This window comes from Brugia malayi (genome assembly GCF_000002995.4).
Source record: "Brugia malayi strain FR3 genome assembly, contig: Bm_v4_ChrX_scaffold_001, whole genome shotgun sequence".
Classification (NCBI taxonomy): Eukaryota; Metazoa; Nematoda; class Chromadorea; order Rhabditida; family Onchocercidae; genus Brugia; species Brugia malayi.
This window is the reverse complement of record NW_025062479.1, coordinates 23,783,694-23,806,185: the sequence shown is the minus strand read 5'-3', so window position 1 is coordinate 23,806,185 and position 22,492 is coordinate 23,783,694. Positions and strand designations below refer to the sequence as shown.

Sequence of the window (22,492 nt, the reverse complement as noted above, 5' to 3'; positions counted from 1 at the left end):
AATTAGATTAACAAAATGTTTTATTTTAAAGTTTTATACAAAAATCATTCCATAAATATTTTTTAATCAATCAACTGATCATTGACAGCAAGAAAAAAGGAAGACAGTAGACTAGCTGAAAGAATATGACATAATATAAATTACGCAAACAATCACGTAAACGTGAAAGCAATCACTAACAATCAATCTATATTTTACATTCTCGACAATAGCTGTAGATGTAATAACGTTAACATACCTTAACAAGCAATGAGTATTTACTATTTATATTGTTATACAGTATGCTTATAACAATTGAGCAAACATAATACTTTCACTTACCTGTATTTTATTAAAATAAATTTAAAAAATTACACCAAATTTTCTTTTTGCACTTTTAACATTAAACGTGAAATGTGCCTGAACCTAAAACGTACATGAATTTTCCCTAGTACGTCAGCTAAGCTTTACACGTGCACACGTGAAACGTGAAAAAATTGACACATCAGCAATACAGCAATAAACCGGTAGACTATCGATAACGTTACAAACGTCAGATACGCCGGTATTTCGCGGATAGCTAAACGAGTGATGGACGGATTTTTGTTTTAGAAATTGAGAATGCAAAATATTTTTTCATTTCGTTATTTCAGAGATTTGCTGATTGGTTGTTTTGTGGAAGTGTTGAGTTGTTGTTTTTTTTTCCTCTTTCTTTTTTTTTTTTTTCATTTGATTAGTTGTAAACATTTTTGTTTCTCCTTTTTTTTTTTTTTTTTTCTATTTTGATTGATCATTTTGTATTAGTTATTATCAAGTGATATTATGTTCTTTTAGGATTAATGATGAGTGATTCGATACCACCAGAAGTTGTTGAACAATTGCGAAGGTTTAATGAAGCATTAACAATTCTTGAAGATACATATTTGAAGCATTTTTCGAATTCTCTAGAGGAAAATGCTCAGGTTTCCTCTTTCAGTCATCTGTTATTGATACATATATAATACTTCAATCGATTAATTTATTAATCAAATAAATAATACAAGTATAGTGATCGATTTTTTTTTCTTTTTTTTGGCATATAATTACTTACTAATTTAATAATCCAGTATAACACATCATTTATTGTTTACTGCATTTCTTCCATTAATTTTCACGTCTTTGTTAGGTAATGAACAAATTTAACCGTGTGCGATTTGCTGATTCACTAGATATTAGTTAACTCTATCAGTATTTTTTCACCAATGTGATCCGAATGATCCGAATATCATCGCTTGTGAGGAGCGAATTTAAAATGTTAAAATGCTAAAGTTGACATGTTATAGCCGTATCGGCACTCCTGATAAGTTCACACCAGTCATCTACCGGAAGTCGTAAAGTCTTTTTAAATTAGTAACTATTTTTTGCTAACATGTGGAGATCATGTTTCCTCTGCTAAATTACATGTGATGATAGGTCTCCCTGATCAACACGTTAAAGCAGTGTCAGCACTCCTGATAACTTCACACCAGTCGATCTACCAGAACTTACCTAAAATATGTCCTTCTTTGATTTTTTTCTCTAATTTCCATTCCTACCATTCTGTTTCTTCTTTCCTTCTGTTCGCCTTTCTTCATACTCTGTCATATCCACTTTTCGACTGAATGGTATTTTTTGGTCGAATTTCGTACCAATCAGTGAGTATAATTTTAGATATTTTAATTACTTCTAACACTTTTATTATTTTGAATCTTTTCGTCATTCTATATGGGGCAAATTTTAGAGGCCACCGCTGGAAAAATTAGAAATTGACTTGATGTCTGTGTTTGTCATCAATTCACTATATTGGATGTTGCTCTGCACACATGGACAAAAACCAAAGGAAAATGAAGTTTTACAAAATGAAATTGTTAGTTTATTTGTTGATTTTTTTTTTTTTTTTTTATCGGATCTTTTTTCTTTTTTATCAGTGATTTTTCTTCACATTTACTTTTTGGCCTAATGGTATTTCGGTCGAGTTTTGTAGCAATTAACGAATATTACCATTACTTATGTTTTTTTTTTTCTTTTTTTTTTGTTTTTGGAGACTGTTTTAATGCATTTTACTTTTTCTCTGTTCTTCCTTCTTACATCGCTTACCTAATGTTCATTTGTTACTACATTGAGCAAATATATAAGTATTGATTTAATTATATAATATTATCAATGATTGATTGCGGTAAGTTATTTAGGACCGAACGAAAGAGTATATGGGACGATTGAAACAGCTAGAAGAACGAAAAACAGCACCTTGTTTGAATCAGCGGGCAGCGAAAAGCTTTGTGCGAAATGCTTTATGGGAACCGAAACAACAGCAGCGGTCAGGCACATCTAATGTAAGCTACTTATTTTCTCGAGTATCACCATGGTGAAGTTGCTTGAACTGATGTATATGAGCATATTGCTATATGTGTTTGCTTAACTAAGCCGAAATGAAATTTTAAGCAGCAAAAAAAAAAAAAAAATGAATCTCTTTTGCATTTCTTTTCTCTATCCTGATTGTGATGAAAGTTTTTTTTTTATTTTTCTGAAAGGAGAATGAAATGACGGCAAGTAGTAAATATGAAGTATATGAATTATAGAAATTTCAAAAACCTTTAAATTTTGAGCATCATGTGATTGCCGTAATGTTTTCATTGATCTTAGTCTTAATAATTATGTCTTAATGCCAGCATTCCTGTGAGGAAGATGCTGGTAAGGGAGATGAGCAATGTGAAATGGAAAGTGGTAACGATTGTTCGATTTCGTTAGAAGAAGAAGCTGAAATTGGTGAGGAACAGATGGAAGAGGATGAAATAGTTTTCAATTCACATTTAATGAAGAATGCTGTGAAACGATCCCCTCGGGAAGCAAATATTATGATGACAGGAGGTACTCTTCCAAAGAAGAAACGGTTGTAATTGTTGATCTCATAACTTTCGTATTACTGTACTATTGTTTATCGCGCTTTCTCTGATGTTTTTCACTCGAAAGATTTTTTCTTTTCTTTTTAAAAGATTTACCAGAAGTTGTTGAAGTAGGACTTTCGTGGATGAAATTTAGTTTTTGCTAACTACTTTGATTTCTTGATTGTTTAGTGAATTGAATTGATGTTCTCATTGTAAGATATCAGTGTTTATGCAGGGTTGCCATCATAGCATAGACGTATTATTTCAGGATTTTCATTGGTTTTTTTTTTTGAATAATTATTTCTCACTTCTTATTTTACACTTCTTACTTTTTCTTTCTGAAAATAAATGTTTCTGAAAAAATAAGATTATTTTTGCATCAAACTTCTTTATAAAAGTGATACTTATTGCAGGAAGACTAAGATTATTAATTTATGGATTTTTGTAAAGAAAAAATTTCTGTTGGAAAAAAGAGTAAGCAGTTGAGTAAGATTTGCATTAACAAATAGAATAATAAATTTCACAAGGTACATAGGGGAATTTATGGATTTTTTTAATGATGAATTAAGCCGACATGCTGCTTAACGGTTAAAATTCATTGAATTTCGCTAGGCAATATTCTATCAGTGAATTTATTTATGTTCAACAATATTTTCAACAGTAAAAAGCGTATATACAATCAGGAAATAATTATTTGAAGAAAAAAGGATTAAAAAGCAACTTTTTCTTTGCTGATAATAGTATCGGTTCAATTATATAACTAAATTTGCTCTCATATCGTAATGCATATTTATGTAACCGGAAAGAGGTTATTATATTATGGAATAGATTGAATGATAGAAATGTTTTCATTTGAGCATAAATCTAACCTTTGCTGATCCATTTTATGTTATTTTTGAACTATTAGAAGAGAATTAGAATAAAGTGGGAATAATTACCTTTGTTATTTTTCAGTATTTCTAAAAGATTAGGTTAAATTTCTGCAAGATATTTACATGTTTGGTTATGCTTCAAAAAATATTTCAAATATAATGATAATAACGCTGATAGAAAGATATTATTAATGAAATTGAAAAAGAAAATTTTCATCTCTCTTTCGCACAAATGTTATTTTTTTCATTACCAACAAACTTGGATGGCATTTAATCTTGATTTAATTTATTTATCTTTTATCTTTAATATATCATTTAACTGTGAAATAATTTATCGATCTTTTTTTCTGGTTTGAGATTTTTAAATTGTTCATTAGTTTCTCGATTAAAATCATTGCATGCAAAGAAAAATAAAACGAATTAGGTTGTGAATTTGCTTGCAAGTGTGAAGAAGTAATAAAGTTAAATGTACAAAGAATTTTACTAAGTCATGACATGCTAAAATCTTGTTCATTTACTCAGATAATGGAAATAAAACTTCATCTGGTTACTCTATTAAAATACTGAAATTATTTCAAGTTTACTTTGTTCATAATTAACTTCATAACAAAACAACTGCATTTAAAAATTAGGTGATCAGTTATGTTTTATGAAAAAAAAAAAAGTTGGAATAATTTATTATTACAGGATATTCAATGTTGTAAATGGTGAGATGAGTGTGGATAAATTATTATAGATGTTTAATACTGTATACTGAAATGTGTAAAGGAAATTATTACTGTAGAATATTTATTACTGTGCGGACTCGTTACTATAGAATATTACTGGTGGAAATAACTTATTACTATAAAATGCTTAATGTCGAAATATATGAGAGAGATTTATATATAGAATGTTTATTACTGTATATTGAAATGTGTGGGGTCTCATTACTGTAGAATATTACTGTATATTGAAATATGTGGAGGGCTCATTACTGTAGAATATTACTGTGTATTGAAATGTATGGTGGAAATAACTTTATTACTATAAAATGCTTAATGTCGAAATATATGGGAGATTTATTACTATAGAATGTTTATTACTGTATATTGAAATGTATGTAGGATTCATTACTGTAGAGCATTACTGTATAACGAAATGCATATGGGGTTCATTACTGTAGAATACTACTGTATATTGAAATGTATAGAGAAAATAACTTTATTACTGTAGTACGTTTATTACAATATATCAAGAAGTATAAGAAAAATTTAAGCATTTTCAATTGATTTATTTTTTAATGAAAAATGAACTAAATCATTTTCACTTCTAATGAATAAAATCAAAGAAAAAAAAAATGGAATGAAAGAAAGAAGGCTTATAAAACAGTGAGACCAAATCATTGCTTTATTTCAGTCAAACTTGTATCACTATCTTTACGAACTGGTCCAGTACCGGCTAGGCTTGAACTATGATACAACTTATACCAGCCAACCATTGGCTCAGAACCCAATTCTAAATCATCCAATCGGATTTGTGCAATACCCATAAATGATTTCCGTTCCATTCGGCCATAATCAGCCATTACTGTTATCTAAAATACTACTTGATGCTATTATAATTTTGTTCATTTAAATTTCCAATTGATCATTTATCTATATTACTGCTACTGAATCGAACTTTGGATTTGATTGATTACTAATTATTTAAATATTCAAATTTTGCTAACTAAGGAGAGAAGTAGTTGATCAATTAAAAAGATAAAAAATCAAAATAATTGAAATAATATTTTTTAACTTTTTTTTGATACATTTCAATCTAATACCTGAAGCATCTTCTTTCTTGGTGTCTCAGAGAAAACGATATGTTGCTGAAATATCGGTGCAGTGGTCCTTCTTACTGCACGTGTTTTCGCTTTAGCTATGCATTGTTTACCTTCCAACAAATATACTTTAACATATGGAGCTGAAATTAGCTTCAATAAATTATGAAAATCTAAAGTATATCATATTTACTTCATGAATTGTTTGAATCATCTATCAAACATTTTTAATATATACCATGATAATTTCAATAATTTCTAAAAAATTTTATAATTTATGAAATTTTAATCATATATATATCCTTAGCACTAACCACATATATGTTAAAAAAATTGAAAATTTTCATTGGTTTAAAATGTTTTAGAAGAAATAAATAATATACCTGGATTAACTTTCACACCTGGCTTAACTACAAGATTTTTAGCACGAATAATTTCAACATCAATGCCTGCTCTACCTGATGATATACCTATTTGTATTTCACCAAGTACCGGACTTGCTAAAACTTGTCGACCCACAACCTATAAGCAATATTTGTTTGCTTCTTCTACTACAACATATAAAATAGATGTAATTAAGGGGAATAATTTACCTGGCCAGGTCCCAAGCTATCAACAAAACTTCCCAATGGACCATCGGTTAAAATTGGTCCCAAACTGAAACGAATAAACATTAAAAATTAATTTTCATTTGCATACATCCTTTTATTTTATAATCATAAATGATCAATCATAAAATAATGTAACTCTTAAACTTACTTATTTGATTTATTGGATATCGATTTTATCACTAGAAATTTTTAAGAACTAAGCAAATCAAATAAGCATTTTATATCAATGAACTAACTTATCACTATGTGAGGAATCTGTTGATTCCTTTGAAGTTTGCTTCATGAACGGAGCTTGAAGATAATCGCCTGGTACGGTTAAGCCTTCCGGCACACCCACTTCTTCTGATCGTTGAAATCCTGTCCTTTTGACTTCTTCAAAAAATAACGAAACTGATGCGTGAAATAATTTCAAATAATTTTGAAAGCAAAAATCACTCAAATTAATTTTTTAATTAAAATATTTCAATGATGAAAAGATATAACTAAGAAGAATATTGTTGCTATATTGGATTATTTTCATTCCACAATATTGTTTATTGATTAGATATAATCTATCATTAAATCTTTCAGAATGTTTATTAGAATATTAATATGTTTAAGAGTTTACCAAGTGGTGCATTTCTACCCGGAATAAGTCTTGTCATCAAACTTTTCTTACGATCTTTGGTATTTGTGGTAACACTTCCTTTAGCCATCACAGAATCACTTATAGCTCCTTCTTCGATGTATTCCTCTACATTATCATCTAATTGTTGATTCATACTTACTTGTTCACTTTCACCATTTGCTATACGACGTGGTGGTTGCCTTTATGAAAAGGAAAAAAAAGAAGCATTAATTATAATTTAACAGATATAGTAGTATAAATTATTCAGAATTTTACATAATCAATTTGAATTTCAAAAAATAATCTTTATAGATAGTATTATTACGTAAAAATTTTCAGCATATCACGTTTATAGTCCAATATACAAGTTATAATATGTGATACCTTGTAGGCATACTCTGTGCTGAATGTATACTTAATGTTTCTGATCCATCACTTCCATATCCAGGTTGCTGCTCATGCATTGCTTCTAATCTTAATCGTTCATTGGGTGATCTTGGATCTCGAGGAAACCTTGCTAGCGCCTGTGCTGCAATTATGCTATACAACATTTATACCAATTTGATTCAATCTATTAAGCTAATCAGAATGCTATATGAAGAAGGTAACCTGATTGTGGCATTGATACCTGTTGACCATCCTCCTCATCTGCAACCCATGGAGCTGGTGGCAAATTTCGATTGTAAGTTCGTATATCTGATACTGGAAATAAATCAAAATTTATTAATATGATAAGAAAAAAAAGCAAATTATTTTTTAAAAAAAAAAAAAAGTTTAAATTTAGGAAATGATTCAATTAACAGAATTGCATTTTATGCTACGTTAGTAAGTTATTTAAAATTTGAAATAAAATTGTTGAATTTATAAATGAATTATGACAATGAATTAGATGAGTGAAATTAGTTAATTTTAATGAGTGAATTTAATTCAGAATATATTCAGTGACAATTTTTATAGTTTCCAATAATTACGGTATCTTACGATATCTTAAACACGAAATTTATAAATGAGTTATGATAGTGAGTTTGGTAACTAAAATTAGTGATTTTAATGAGAGAATTTAATTCAGAATATATTCAACGATAATCTTGCAGCTTTTAATAATTACCATATTTTAAATACGATACTACGATACTTTAAATACGATATCTTGCGATACCCTAAATACAGTGCCTTACGATATCTCTTAAGTACGATATCTTACAATATCTTAAATACGAAATTTTTAAATGAGCTATGATAGTGAATTTGATAACTAAAATTAGTGATTTGAATAAGTGAATTTAATTCAGAATACATTCAATGATAGTTTTGCTGTTTATAACAATTATTTTATCTTAAATACAATATCCTAAATACAGTGCCTTACGATATCTCTTAGATACGATATACTACGATATCATAAATACAGTATCTCACGATATCTCTTAAATACAATATCCTAAATACGGTGCCTTACGATATCTCTTAGATACGATATATTACGATATCATAAATACAGTATCTCACGATATCTCTTAAATACGATATCCTAAATACGGTGCCTTACTGAGATCTCTTAGATACGATATATTACGGTATCCTAAATACAGCATTTTACGATATCTCTTAAATACAGTGTCGTACGGTATCTTAAAGGTATTAAAAACAGTACATGGACGCATAGCAGTAGCAGATCGCGGTCTTCTCTCTCGTTGTGAATAACGAACCGGCATATGATTACTGTAAACATGATCGGATAAGTATCCTGATGGATGGGCTGTCCAATCTTCTTCAATTCGTGCTCCACTCCGATCATATGTCCGTGATCGACGCATTCCATAATTTGGATGCATCATATATTGCTATAATTTGTAAATGATTTAAACTTTTCTAAAAATTGATTTGAAATAAAGCATAGATTATTATTTTATAAAAAAAAAAAAATACTAACTTGTCAATCAGATGACAAAAAATTAAAATAAATTCACAAAATTTAAATACTATCAATCATTTTAACTTCGCCAGCAAATATAAGCTATTTTCGTTCTCTTCTTCTTTTTTTTTAAAGTTTTATTTTGTTGTTAAATGAAATATTTCTTGAATAACTGTAAGTAAATTTTTTTTCTTATTTCTATATTACCCAATATTTTATAAGTAAACAAAATAATTAGAAGTGAAATGAAAGATTTAATTTACATTCTTCTCTGAAAAATAGAAAAAAAAACTAAAAATACCAAATTGTTTTGATATATAGCTTTTTAAAGTTCTTTTTTTGATATCTACCTTCTTTTAACTTTTTCGAAAAAAAAAAAAAATTGATTTAACAATAATTGCTCTACGATATGTTATTCCTTTTCTATTATAAATTATTCAATAAATAATCGGAAATATTAAGTAATACCTGTCGCGAACCAGGATGATAAGCTTCGTAACTAGCCACGTAATCAGTTGCTAAAAATGATAACAATAAAGCTGATAAGATAATTTCTTTCTAAAATACAAAAAATATTGATGTAAATAAATGATTTTCACAGACCACGTTGTTGATGAATGTTTGGATAATGTCCCATTTCACTTTTTGAACGTGTGGATGCGTGATAAATATTGAGACGACGTTGTTGTAACTTCTGAAATTACTATCAATCATGAAAATTCTTCACTATTATAATTTAGATTTATTTTTTAATGGTATCCTGATTTCTGAACTGTAAACATCTTGATTTCTGAACTGTAAACATCTTGATTTCTGAACTGTAAACATCCTGATTTCTGAACTGTAAACATCTTGATTTCTGAACTGTAAACATCCTGATTTCTGAACTGTAAACATCTTGATTTCTGAACTGTAAACATCCTGATTTCTGAACTGTAAACATCTTGATTTCTGAACTGTAAACATCCTGATTTCTGAGCTGTAAACATCCTGATCTCTGAACTATAAACTTTCTAAAGTGCTATTCCTTTTAAGTTGCATATTCATCAAATTTAATTATAATGTTATATTCTCATATGCGTTAATTTTAAATGATACTTTATGTCTTTTCAGGATGATATCAATGTTTACAATTATGTTTTTTTATAATATGAAATAAAAAAATTTTTGAATTCTTAAGAAAAAATAAAATAAAATAAAATTGAAAGAAAAAAAAAAAAAACGATGAAAGACTAACTGCTCTAAGCGGATTATCTTCATCCATATCTACCAATGTATACAAAAATGGTTCATCATCTAACTGAGCAACTGTAAAATCAATCAGCACTTCACCCATAAATGAATTTGTCTCATATTGATCATAATCCCAAACTGTCACCTTAAATTATATTTTAAATAATTAAAAAAAAAAAAAACAAAAAAAAATTTTTTATTTATTTAAAGTTTAAAATTTTCAGCAAATTAAAACTGATATATCAATAATTTCTAAAACAACAAAATGTAAAAATTTTGAGAAAGCAATAAATTAAAAATTTTGTCTGATTACTTTTGTACAGTATAAATATAATTGTAATTAAAAATTTTAAATTAAAGAAAAAAATGAAATGATAAACCTCCAGAACACGTTCCATTAACATAGGTTTGGTAAGTCCATGATAATAAAATGGTTCATTCCAGATCGGATTGCATGTTTCTACAAGTACGGCAGACTGTCGACGACTTTTTTCGCTTCGATCCGGTAGAAGAAATAATTTAATATACGGATTACGAGCTGTACCATCCGGTCGTGGTGGTAAATCTATTGCATGTCTTATTGTAACAACAAGTTGCCTTTCTGCAGCACCGTAATATAAGGAAATCTGAAATTTTGTATAATTTTAAGCGAATATCCCATAAAAATCATTTTTCAATATTTCAATATTCATAAAGAAATATGCAAAATTTTTAAAAAAATTTCTATATTTCTTATTTTTTTGAAGTTTATCTCAAAAAAAAAAAAAAAAAAATAAAATAAATTAAAATAGAACTCTTTATCAAAAAATAAAACTCTTTGAAGAATTTATCATTTCTTTTTCTAAAAAAAAAAAAAAAAAGAATTTATCACCTCAATTCGTCCAAAAATCTGTCCTCTTCCAAATTGCCTGCCGGAAAAATCATCAGATGCAATTATTCTTGATGGTCCTAAATTGCTTTTTATAATAATTGTTTATTGTTTCAATTGATTAGCTATATTGTGATAATAATCAATGCAAAAATGATATGAATGATTATTGATCTAAATTTAAATAATAGTAGCTGATATTTAAATAATATTGAAATTCCTCTATCAGTAACAAAATTTTTTTTTTTTTTATTGTTATAACTATCGACCATGAAAGTTTCAAAGATAATTAATCAATAATAGATTGCAATCACTATGAAATAAATTCATTTTAATAAAATATATTTAACAGAATTATTTAACACAATTCAATTTTCCCACAAACTTTTTATTAATGCTTAAATTAGCCTATTTAACTTCAATAGCTAATTATTTATCTAATAATTAACTCTAAATAAAATATGCAAATGAATAAATCGTTGATATTAATATTAGTATCATTGATACGATAAAATTATTCAATCAAAGAATGCAAAAAAAAAAAGTAAAAATTTAAAAAAAGGATGAAAAAATATTTACAATTCATGTTTTCAATTTTTTGTTTTTGTAGCAAATTTAATACAATTTTAAATTATTGATATTAAAATTAATATTTTATAGGAATTAATTTACCAGCAGTATCATATAATGGTGATTCGATTGCTTTATGGATCAGTGCAGAATTATAATTTGAATTAATAAATGATTGCATATGCGGTGAAGTGGTTGCTGATTGTGTATGTATGAAACCAGTGGTATCCAATGAATTGTTTAGATAATAATTACCAATTCCTGTTCCACTACCTATATTTAATTTTTTAATTTAATTATTAATAATTGATATGAAAATCAATTAAAATTATTAAAATTAAGTTAATTAAAAAATTTTTTTAATAAGGAATGAAAGAGAAATAAGAATGAAATGATACAATTACATAAAATACTTATGTTATTGTTTTCTTTAATGAATTGTTTAGATAATAATCACCAATTCCTGTTCCACTACCTATATTTAATTTTTTAATTTAATTATTAATAATTGATATGAAAATCAATTTCAATAATTAGAATTATTAAAATTAAGTTAATTAAAACAAATTTTCAATAAGGAATGAAAGAGAAATAAGAATGAAATGATACAATTACATAAAATACTTATATTATAGTTTTCTTTTTTATTAAATTATTATTTTTCATTATTGGATTTAAAATAATTGAATAAAAATATGGAATAAATTAAAATAATTAAAATTATCAACAATATGCATATATTTGAACAGTTATTGTTTAATTCATAATTTATTTATTAAAAAAAGTTTTTGATAAAGAATGAAAGAGGAATAAGACGAATTTAACATTTAATTTTGTTTTGATATTTAACAATTATTTCGAGAAAATAATATTGATTTATTTACATAAATTATTAGTTTGTTTTTCTTTTTCTTTTTTTGCTTTGTAAAATTATAATTGAAATTTGAAACGATCAATTATGATAATATTGAAATTTAAATCAGATATAATTTGTCAATTTTTATTTATTTTATTAAAGATTCATTAATAAATGCTAAATGTTAATTTCTTTTTTCATTCAGAATTTGAAAAAAAAAAAAAAAAAATTTGTTTTTTCAAAATTTTTCCTAAGAAAATAAGTAATTAATAATTAAATAGAAAAAAAATTAATTAAACATTATTATTGCAATCTTTTTTCTTTATATTATATTAATAATATTTTCATAGAATTTCCAATTATAATTATGATTTTCCCTTTATTCATTTTCTTTTTTTTGGGAACAGATTACCTTCAATTAATTTATTCCATTTAAGATAATAATAAAAATAGTAATAATAATAATTAACAATAATATTAGTAATGATAATAATAATTATAATAAAATAATAATAGAAATAATGAAATGATACAAACCGGTTGGAAGAAATGCCGGATTCGGTAACATCCTTTGTACATTCAGGAAATCATCACCACCGGGTATACTATAAAATATTCAATAATGAATTTTTCATATATGCAAGGAAAAAAAAAAAAAAAAAACAACAATTATTGCTTATAATTAGAAATTCTTTTTCATTATTTTAGAGGATGAAAAAAAAAAAGTTAATGTGATACAATTTACTTTTTTTTATTCTCTTTCTTTCTCTCTCCCACTCCCTTTCTCTCTCTCTCTCTCTCTCTCTCTTTATTAAGGCAAAATTTTATAAATTATAATTTTTAAATAATAAAATATGAATTTAATATATTATCCCATAAGCCATTTTTTAATTCGATTAATTTCATTTTTTCTTTTTCCTATTATCAACAAAAATTTAATTTATCTATGCCATTTGATTGCTATGAAATGAATGATTGATCATATCATTTGATATATGCTATTATTTAGTTTTCCTTGTAATTAAATTTTTGAAATTCATTTTCAAATATATAATATATGCTAATTTAAGTATATCAAAATACATTTAAAATATTTATAATTAAAAATTTAAAATAAATTAAAATAATATTCATAAACATATAATTATAATATATACATTTAAGTATGCCACAAAAAAATAAATATAATTATAACATATACATATATTTAAGTATACCACAAAAAATAAATAAATAATTTAAGTATGCCAAAAAGAAAAAAATATTTAAAATATTTATAATTAGAACTTAAAATTAAGAAATTTAATTAGAAATAAATTAAAATAATATTGATAGACAATATATATACAATTATATAGACTGCTATCAAATATTAATAGTTGTTTACATAAATGATTAAAAAAAAGAAAGAAAAAAGGAAGCTTTGAATAATTTTTGAACTGATTATCTTACCTAATTAATATTTTAATAAATTTTAAATTTCCAATTATAAATATTTTTAAATAATTTTTCTTTTCTAATTTAATTTTTTTAAGTAATCTTTTATTAATTAAAATACTAATATTAATCAATCAATTTTATCAATTTAAAATGATTTCTTTATTTATTTATATGTATAAAAAAAATAGGATGTTGAGAAATTATAAAATAAATGTATTTAAAATCAATTAAAATGAGCACTTAAATTAATAATAAAAAATTATTTACAAAAAATTAAATTAGAAAAAAAAAATTAATTATACTAATAATATGCTAACAATTTGCTGATAAAATAATAAGGTTAAAAATTAATATTAAAGATTTTTAGGTAAAAAAAAAAAGAAATTATTAACAAATTTAAATAAATTTTGAAAAATTTTTTTTTCAACAAATTATATTTTGAAATTAAATTATAATTTAATTACAAAATAGAAACAAACAATTTATTTACCTCATTGAACGTGAAACGATCAATTCAACTTGTGTATCATGCCTTGATGAATTGATCGCATCATAAACTTGATCAAATGTTGCATTTTGTAATTGACGACCATTCCACTCTAATACTTCGTCACCTGAAATTATCTAACCTGAAATTATCTCTCTCCCTCTCCCTCTCTCTGTGTTGCTTTTTTTTTATTACAGACAATAAATAATATTAAAGTTATATAGCACTATGTAATTGACGACCATTTCATTCTAATACTTTATCACCTGAAATTATCCTACCTGAAGTTATCTTACCTGAAATTATCTCACCTGAAGTCATCTTACCTGAAATTATCTCTCTCCCTCTCTCTCTGTGTGTTTTCTTTTTTATTACAGATAATAATTAACATTAAAGTTATGTAGCATTATGTAATTGATGACCATTTCTTTCTAATACTTTCTCACCTAAAATTATCCCACCTGAAATTATCTCTCTCCCTGTGTTTTTTTTTTTTTTATTACAGATAATAAATAATATTAAAGTTATGTAGCATTTTGTAATTGACCATCATTTCATTCTAATACTCTATCACCTGAAATTATCCCACCTGAAATTACCTTACCTGAAATTATCTCACCTGAAATTATCCCACCTGAAGTTATCTTACTTGAAATTATCTCTCTCTCTGTGTTTTTTTTTTTTTTATTACAGATAATAAATAATATTAAAGTTATGTAGCATTATGTAATTAACGACGATTTCATTCTAATACTTCGTCACCTGAAATTATCCCACCTGAAATTATTTCTCCCTCTCTCTCCCTCCTCTTTGCGTTTTTTTTTTTTGCTACAAATAATAATATTAAAATTGTTTGTTTTTTTTCTTTTTTTTCTTAATCTTTTGATACAAATATACTAAATATTATCAATTGATCATTAATAAACAAAACAATCATATTAATAATAAATATATATATTTTATCTTATTATCATATTCTGTTACTTTATTCTTTTAATTTTTAAAAAAAGTTACATTTATTCAAGAATTAATTGTAAAATTTCACAAAAAAAAAAAACAAATTATATATTTTTGAAAAAAAAAAGAAAAAGAAAAAAATTATGCGACAAATATTTGTGTCACAAACCTTTTCGAAGATGACCAATAGTATCAGCAACAGATCCAGGTTTTACCTGTGTAATAAATGCACCTAAGCGACCGGTATCTGATCGTCGACCACCAACAACCTTAAAATAATTATTAATTCAAATTAATTTATTCATATCATTAAACATTAAACTTCAAAAATGAATTAATTAGTAATTGATTATTTTTAAATTATAAATTAAAATTTAGCAAATTTCTAATGAATTATATTTTATATCATTTCTTATTTTGGTAAGGAATAGAAATAATCATTAATTCAAATTAATTTATTCATATCATTAAACATTAAACTTCAAAAATGAATTAATTAGTAATTGATTTTTAAATTATAAATTAAAATTTATCAAATTTCTAATGAATTATATTTTATATCATTTCTTATTTTGGTAAGGAATAGAAATAATTATTAATTTAAATAAATTTATTCATATCATTAAACATTAAACTGCAAAAATGAATTAATTAGTAATTGATTATTTTTAAATGAGAAATTAAAATTTAGCAAATTCTATTTTATATTTTGTATTATTTTATATTACGAATTATATTTTATATTATTTCTTGTTTTGGTAAAGAAATAAAAATAATTAATTATAATTCATTACGAATATTTCAAATTATATTCTATTCATTTCTAATTTCTAATAAATTATATATTTTATATTTTTTCTTTTGTTTTGATCAGAAATAAAAATAATTAATTATAATTCATTACGAATATTTCAAATTATATTCTATTCATTTCTAATTTCTAATAAATTATATATTTTATATTTTTTCTTTTGTTTTGATCAGAAATAAAAATAATTAATTATAATTCATTACGAATATTTCAAATTATATTCTATTCATTTCTACAATGTTTTTGTTTTTTTTTTAGCGCTTATCAAAAGCATTTTGAGTGGAAAAAAAGGACAAACATTAATTATAGATGGAAATTGATCCTCCTCTCTCCCTCTTTCTCTCTCTCTCTCTCTCTCTCTCTTTCTCTTTCTTTTCTCATTTTAAAATAAAGAAAAAGTTTTTGTTGTTTTTAAGATAATTTAAAAAAAAGCTATTAAACTCTAAAATTTATTAACTTCCATAATTTCCATTTTATTCTGAAATTTCAATCATTGGAAAAAAATTTTTAAGTTTTATTTTTTTTTTTCTTTTAATTTCAAAATGCTAAAATTAAAACGATGGTAATTTAGATAATTTGTTGACGAATATAAATTAATGAAAGAAATGGAAAAAGTATTTATCAAACATTATTTTATAACTTTTTTTTAAAGTTATATTTATGTAATTATTTTAGATTTTAAGATTAAATTATCTTTATGTGATAAAACCATTATCAGTACTATATCATATCAATAGATTAGTAATTGAATAAGTTTCTTTTTTAGAATAAATCCGAGTTAAAAAAATTAATTAATTAGTTAAATTAGATAATTTTTTTATTTAAATTATTTAAAAAATAATTAAACGAACAAATAAATCGATAAATAAATTAAATGAATAAGTAAACAAATAAATGAATAAATTAATAAACAAAAATTTTAATACAATAAATAAATTATTTTTATACATATAAACTAAAATTTAAAAAATACGTTTAATTCTTTTTTTTTTCTTTTTTAAATTGCAAAAAGTTTCTGATAAATTTAAAGAAAAAAAAAAATTATAAAATAATATTTGATGAAAGATTTTTGATCCTTTTTTCATTAATTTATATTTGTAAACAAAATAATTTCTTTCCTTAAAAATTTAAAAATTAATAATTATTTAATTTAGTTAATGAGTATTGATTTATAATTTATACATAAATATTTTATGAATATCAAAAAAAAAAAAAAATGTTTTCCTTATTGAAAAAGTGTAAACAATTATTAAAACATTGAATTTTAACAAATAATATTTGTTATCATTTTTTTTAAGAAAAAAAAATCGGATCAGTGATATGTTATCAGTTGATTTTATCAAACAAAAAGGAAAAAATGTAACAGTATTAAGAGAAAATAAGGTTATAAAATACGATCATTTAACCTATCATATCAGCAAGTTATCAACAATAGAAAGATAAAACTATGATTTCGGGATTATTTTCCAAGTATTGTGATAAACCATGATTACTTAATTTATCATATCAGCGTGTTATCAGTGGAGGAGAGATGAAATTATAATTTAGTGATCATTTACAAATATTGTGATAGACTGTGATCGACAGTGATCACTTAATTCATCGTATCAGTGAGTTATCAGTAAAGGAAAGATAAGATTAAGCTATGATCATTTTATCTATCATATCAACAATTTATCAATAACAGAAAGATAAGATTATAATTTAGGGATCATTTGCAAATAATATGATAGACTCATTTTACCTATCATATAATAAATTATTTAATTTATCATATCAGCGTGTTATCAATAAAAGAAAGATGAAATTAGGCTATGAACACTTAAACTATTATATCAGCAAATTATCAACAAACGAAAAACTGTAATTAAAGGATCATTTTGCAAATATTGTGATAGGCTATGAGATCATTTCACCTATCATATCAACAAGTTATCAATAACAGAATGATAAAATTATAATTTAGGGATCATTTGCAAATGTTGTGATAGACTTGTGATCATTTAACCTATATCAGCAACTTATCAGTAAAGAAAAGATAAAGTTAGGCTATGATCATTTAAGCTATCATATTAGCAAATTATCAACAAAGGAAAAATTATAATTTAGTGATTATTTACAAATACTGTGATAGACCTATGATCATTTAACCTATATCAGCAACTTATCAATAAAGGAAAGATAAAATTTGGGCTATGATCACTTATCAGCGAGTTATCAGTGAAGGAAGGATGAAATTATAATTAAGGGATCAAAATTATATATAAGTAATCAGTCAATTTATCTTTTGTTTTTTTTTAAGTATATGAAATTTCAATGTTAATCAATTTTTAGTTAAATTATGAATGTTTAAAAAATAATTTTTAGTCAAATTAACACTTTTAATTTTTTAATTTTTTTTTTGTTTTTTTTTTGCTTAAAAGTTTTTTAATTAACAATTTATAGTAAAAATTATTATTAAAAATATGATTTATGTGATATCTAATGAATTATTGAATTAATTGCAAACATTTTATACAAACATTTTTTCAATTTTCCTTTTGTTTTTTTTTTTTCTTTTCTCAACAAAAAAATAATTTTAAAAAAGTTAAAAAAATTTTAAAAAAGTTTTAATGAAACTAATAAAACTCACATATTTTTATTCATTCATGTTTGAATTTAAAAAATTTTAATTTTAATCCTTTTTATTTCTTTGCTTTTTCATCAAATTAAATCATAACTACTTGTCTTCTGTTTCTCATTTTTTTTTAATTAATTAATTAATTAATTAACTAATTATTAAGAAGAAAAAAAAATTGAAACATTAAATTAATGAAAATTAAAAAGTTAAACCTTTAAGCCAAGATCACCATGTGTACCATTTGCTTTATGCAATATCATATGACCAATTAGACGATGTTGATCTGCTGATGGTTGCCAGGTTACCGGATGCTTAATTTTTAATAAATTTTAAAATTTCAAAAAAAAAAAAAAAAAATTTAATAATATAAACTTTTTTACATCTCAATAATAATTATTAAATAAATCAAAAAAAGAAAAAAAGTTTTTTTGTTAAAATTAAATTATTTATTCATAGCAGTGAAAATTTTAAATTTATTCAAAAAAGAAAAAAAAGAAATGTGAAATAAATCATTTTTTCATCTAAAATTAAATTTTGCTTTTTTTTTTGAAAAAAAATTAAATTAAATTAAATTTAAAAAAAATTTACAGAAAGATAAGTGCGTATTTTAGCTGCAAGCATATCACCAGGTAAAATTGTTGATTGTATCATTGGCGCATTTATCACTTCGTTGCTGCGTTGAAATTTACGATTTGAATCAGATGAAACTAAAAAAAAAAAAATTAAAAATTTAAATTTAAATTGAAATTGAAAAAAATTAATTTGTGTATATGTTAATAATATTTTATTAAAATATATGATAAATTATTACAGTTTATAATAAAAAAATTTTTTTTATTGAAAAATTTAAAATTTAATTCTAGAACAATGATATAATTAATATTTTGCATTTGATAATTATTTAAATTCCTTCAAGTTTAATTTTATTTTTTTTTTTTAATTTAATATATTTCAAAAAATTTTTGTTAATTAATCATTTATTATTTAATAAATTAATTATTGTTATTATTGTTTAAAAGTGAATAGTAACAAAAATTTTTTTTAATTAATTTTTACAACGATGATATAATTAATATTTTACATTTGCAAATTATTTAAATTATCTTTCCCTTCAATTTTAATCTTATTTTTTTTCAAATAATATATTTCAAAAATTTTTTAAAATCAATTTTACAATTTTGCTATATTAATATTTTACCCCTACAAATTATTTTAATTATCTTTTCTTCCAATTTTACAATTATTTTTTCTTTAAATAATATATTTATTTATTTTAATAATATGTTTATTTTTTAATAATAATATAGTTCAAAAATTTTTTCTTATTAATTATTTATTATTTTATAAAATAATAAATATTATTTTTTAATGCAAACACCAATATTTGTTCATACTTTTTTTAAGAAATGTAAAAAATGTATTATTTAAAATAATTTAAATTTAAGCTAAACAATTATAACAAAGAATGTAGCACTAACATAAATGTAATTAATTAAGCTTATCATTCATCAAATTTGTTTATTAATCGATTTAAAATGTGATTAAAATTTTAGTAATAGATTAATCTGCTAGCATAAACAAATTTACAAATGTGCTTTGTTTAAAAAAATTTAAATGAAATAATATGAAGCGATGAAATTATTTATAAATCATTTCAGATTTACAAAATTGTAAATTTAAAATAAACCAACGATAAATGAGCATAAAATATTTCAAAGGCAAAAATTATTTGCTCCTTGTTTAAAACAATATAAAACTAATAATCGCAACAATCTTATTTTAAATGTTTAAAAAAATTTTTAAATTTAAAAATTTAAATTTATAAATGCTGTGAAAAGTGTATAATTTTAATTGTATGATAAGATATGATTAAATTTCACTGATATAATTAATTAGCTTTTACTTTTCTTTTCATTTAACAAACACAAATATATTAAAAAAAAAGTTCAAAATTATTTAATATTTAGTACGATTTTAACAATCGAATAATTATTACTTAAAATTAAATTTTACAAAAATTAGAAACAAAAAAAAAATTAATTAATTAAAAATTACAATAATATTAATAAATGTAATCAAATAATATACAATATTCTGCTTAGTTTTGCTTTTCTCTTAGAGAATTATTTATTTAAACTATCTCTCTCTCTCTCTCTCTCTCTCTTTGTCTCTCTCTCTTTTCCTTTCTTAAAAAAAAAATTATTTAATTAAAAAATTGAAAATGTGAGCAAAAAAAGATGGAAAATGAATAAATTTTGACAATTTGCTAATTTATTTACAAATTAAAATTTAACAAAAAAAAAAAAAAAAAGATCAAACTTTTGTTACATAGCAAAATAATATCAAAGAGCAAAAAAATAAAAAATAAAAAAAGTTTTTATTTTCCTTTTTTTTTTTTTTTTGTTTTCTTCAAATTTTTTTTTCTAAATAAATAGGAAAAATTTTCAAATGAATAACAAATGAATGAATAAAATCTGTCAATTACAATTTAAATAATTAAATAATAATAAATTATTTAATTAGTTAATTATGCTATGAAAAAAAAAAAAAGCATTAATGCATTTTTTGTTTTTTTTTTTTCCATTTAAATATTATTAAATTATAGAATTTTTTGAGCAAAAAATGCAGCAAATAAGTGTAAAAATTTCAATTACCATTTTTAAACTAAAAAATAAAAAATAAAATAAACTAAAAAAAAGTCTCTTTTAATTTAAAAAAAATTTTTTTCTTAAAAAATTTTTATATTATAAAATAATTATGAAATAATTGGAATTCATATTAATATTTGATAATGAATTCAGTAATTAAATTTGAAATTAAAGCTTATTCAAGTAAAAAAGATTCCTTTTAAATTAAAAAAAAAGTTTTATTTCCACAAAGTTTATAATATAATCATGCGATAATTGGAATTTATATTAATATTGATAATGAATTAGTAATGAATTGAAATTAAAGTTTATTCAAGTAAAAAAGATTCCTTTTAAATTAAAAAAAAATGTTTTATTTCCACGAAGTTTATAATATAATCATGAAATAATTGGAATTTATATTAATATTTGATAATGAATTTAGTAATTGAATTTGAAATTAAAGTTTATTCAAGTAAAAAAGATTCCTTTTAAATTAAAAAAAAAGTTTTATTTCCACAAAGTTTATAATATAATCATGCGATAATTGGAATTTATATTAATATTTGATAATGAATTCAGTAATTAAAAGTTAAAATTTGAAATTTAAGACTTATTCTATTTAATTTCTATGAAATTTTTAAGTGATTTCTTTTAAATTTGAAAAAAAAATTTTTTCTTGAAAATTTTTTATATGATAATAAAATCATAAAATAATTGGAAATGATTTCAGTAATTTAAAGTTAACATTTTGAATTTAAAAGTCTATTTTTACTAAAAGTAAAAAAAAAAAAAAAAAGATTCCTTTTAAATTAAAAAAAAAAAATTTTATTTATAGAAAGTTTGAAATATAAGCATGAAATAATTGGAATTTATATTAATATTTGATAATAATATCAATAATTAAAAGTTAAAATTTGAAATTTAAAGCTTATTCTATTTAATTTCTATGAAATTTTTAAATGATATTTCCTGGAAAATTAGTTAATATCAATTTTTTCGATTTTTTTTTAAAATTTTTTTTAAAAAAAGTATGAATAATAGCATTTAACAAATCATTCATTCTATACTTAAATACTTATTAATTATTTTTAATTTTAATAAAATAAATATAATTATGCTAAAAAAAAAATTTATAAAATTTTGCTTAAAAAATAATTTCAATTTCTTTTTTTTTTTAAATTTTTATAAAAGAAAAAAAAAAATTATCAATGGTATTGACATTTGTTTATAGATGCATGAAATTTTTTCATTTGCAAAAATAAAATGTGTCAATAAAATTTTAATGTAAAAAAAAACTTTTTTTAAAAAAAAAAAAAGAAATAAATTTAA

At 22.7% G+C, this 22,492-nt stretch overlaps 2 protein-coding genes across 3 annotated transcripts in view; one reads left to right on the top strand and one right to left on the bottom strand.

Annotated features, from left to right (window-relative positions):
* Positions 1-818: 818 nt before the first annotated feature.
* Bm6734 lies at positions 819-2,894 on the top strand (the record flags this gene model as incomplete). 2 transcript variants are annotated; one of them, XM_043075930.1, is made up of 4 exons in its annotated part: positions 819-941; positions 1,739-1,864; positions 2,187-2,330; positions 2,667-2,894. In XM_043075930.1, the coding sequence occupies 4 exons, from the start codon at positions 819-821 to the stop codon at positions 2,892-2,894; spliced, it is 621 nt and encodes a 206-aa protein (XP_042931864.1). The 2 variants fall into 2 exon arrangements, with proteins under 2 accessions (XP_042931864.1, XP_042931865.1); XM_043075931.1 differs by lacking the exon at positions 819-941 and adding an exon at positions 1,620-1,652.
* A 2,241-nt stretch (positions 2,895-5,135) lies between these two features.
* Bma-unc-10 (Uncharacterized protein) overlaps positions 5,136-22,492 on the bottom strand; it is a gene marked incomplete at both ends in the record, with an annotated part of 30,032 nt that continues 12,675 nt past the window's right edge. Inside the window, 20 exons of the mRNA XM_043075929.1 lie at positions 5,136-5,330; positions 5,562-5,701; positions 5,942-6,080; positions 6,152-6,215; positions 6,406-6,541; positions 6,777-6,976; positions 7,161-7,305; positions 7,386-7,478; positions 8,431-8,620; positions 9,160-9,209; positions 9,295-9,385; positions 9,929-10,069; positions 10,305-10,550; positions 10,796-10,872; positions 11,465-11,635; positions 12,756-12,823; positions 14,149-14,272; positions 15,272-15,371; positions 18,746-18,844; positions 19,122-19,240. Coding sequence (XP_042931863.1) covers positions 5,136-5,330; positions 5,562-5,701; positions 5,942-6,080; positions 6,152-6,215; positions 6,406-6,541; positions 6,777-6,976; positions 7,161-7,305; positions 7,386-7,478; positions 8,431-8,620; positions 9,160-9,209; positions 9,295-9,385; positions 9,929-10,069; positions 10,305-10,550; positions 10,796-10,872; positions 11,465-11,635; positions 12,756-12,823; positions 14,149-14,272; positions 15,272-15,371; positions 18,746-18,844; positions 19,122-19,240 — 2,588 coding nt within the window. The remainder of the gene's footprint in view (positions 5,331-5,561; positions 5,702-5,941; positions 6,081-6,151; positions 6,216-6,405; positions 6,542-6,776; positions 6,977-7,160; positions 7,306-7,385; positions 7,479-8,430; positions 8,621-9,159; positions 9,210-9,294; positions 9,386-9,928; positions 10,070-10,304; positions 10,551-10,795; positions 10,873-11,464; positions 11,636-12,755; positions 12,824-14,148; positions 14,273-15,271; positions 15,372-18,745; positions 18,845-19,121; positions 19,241-22,492) is intronic.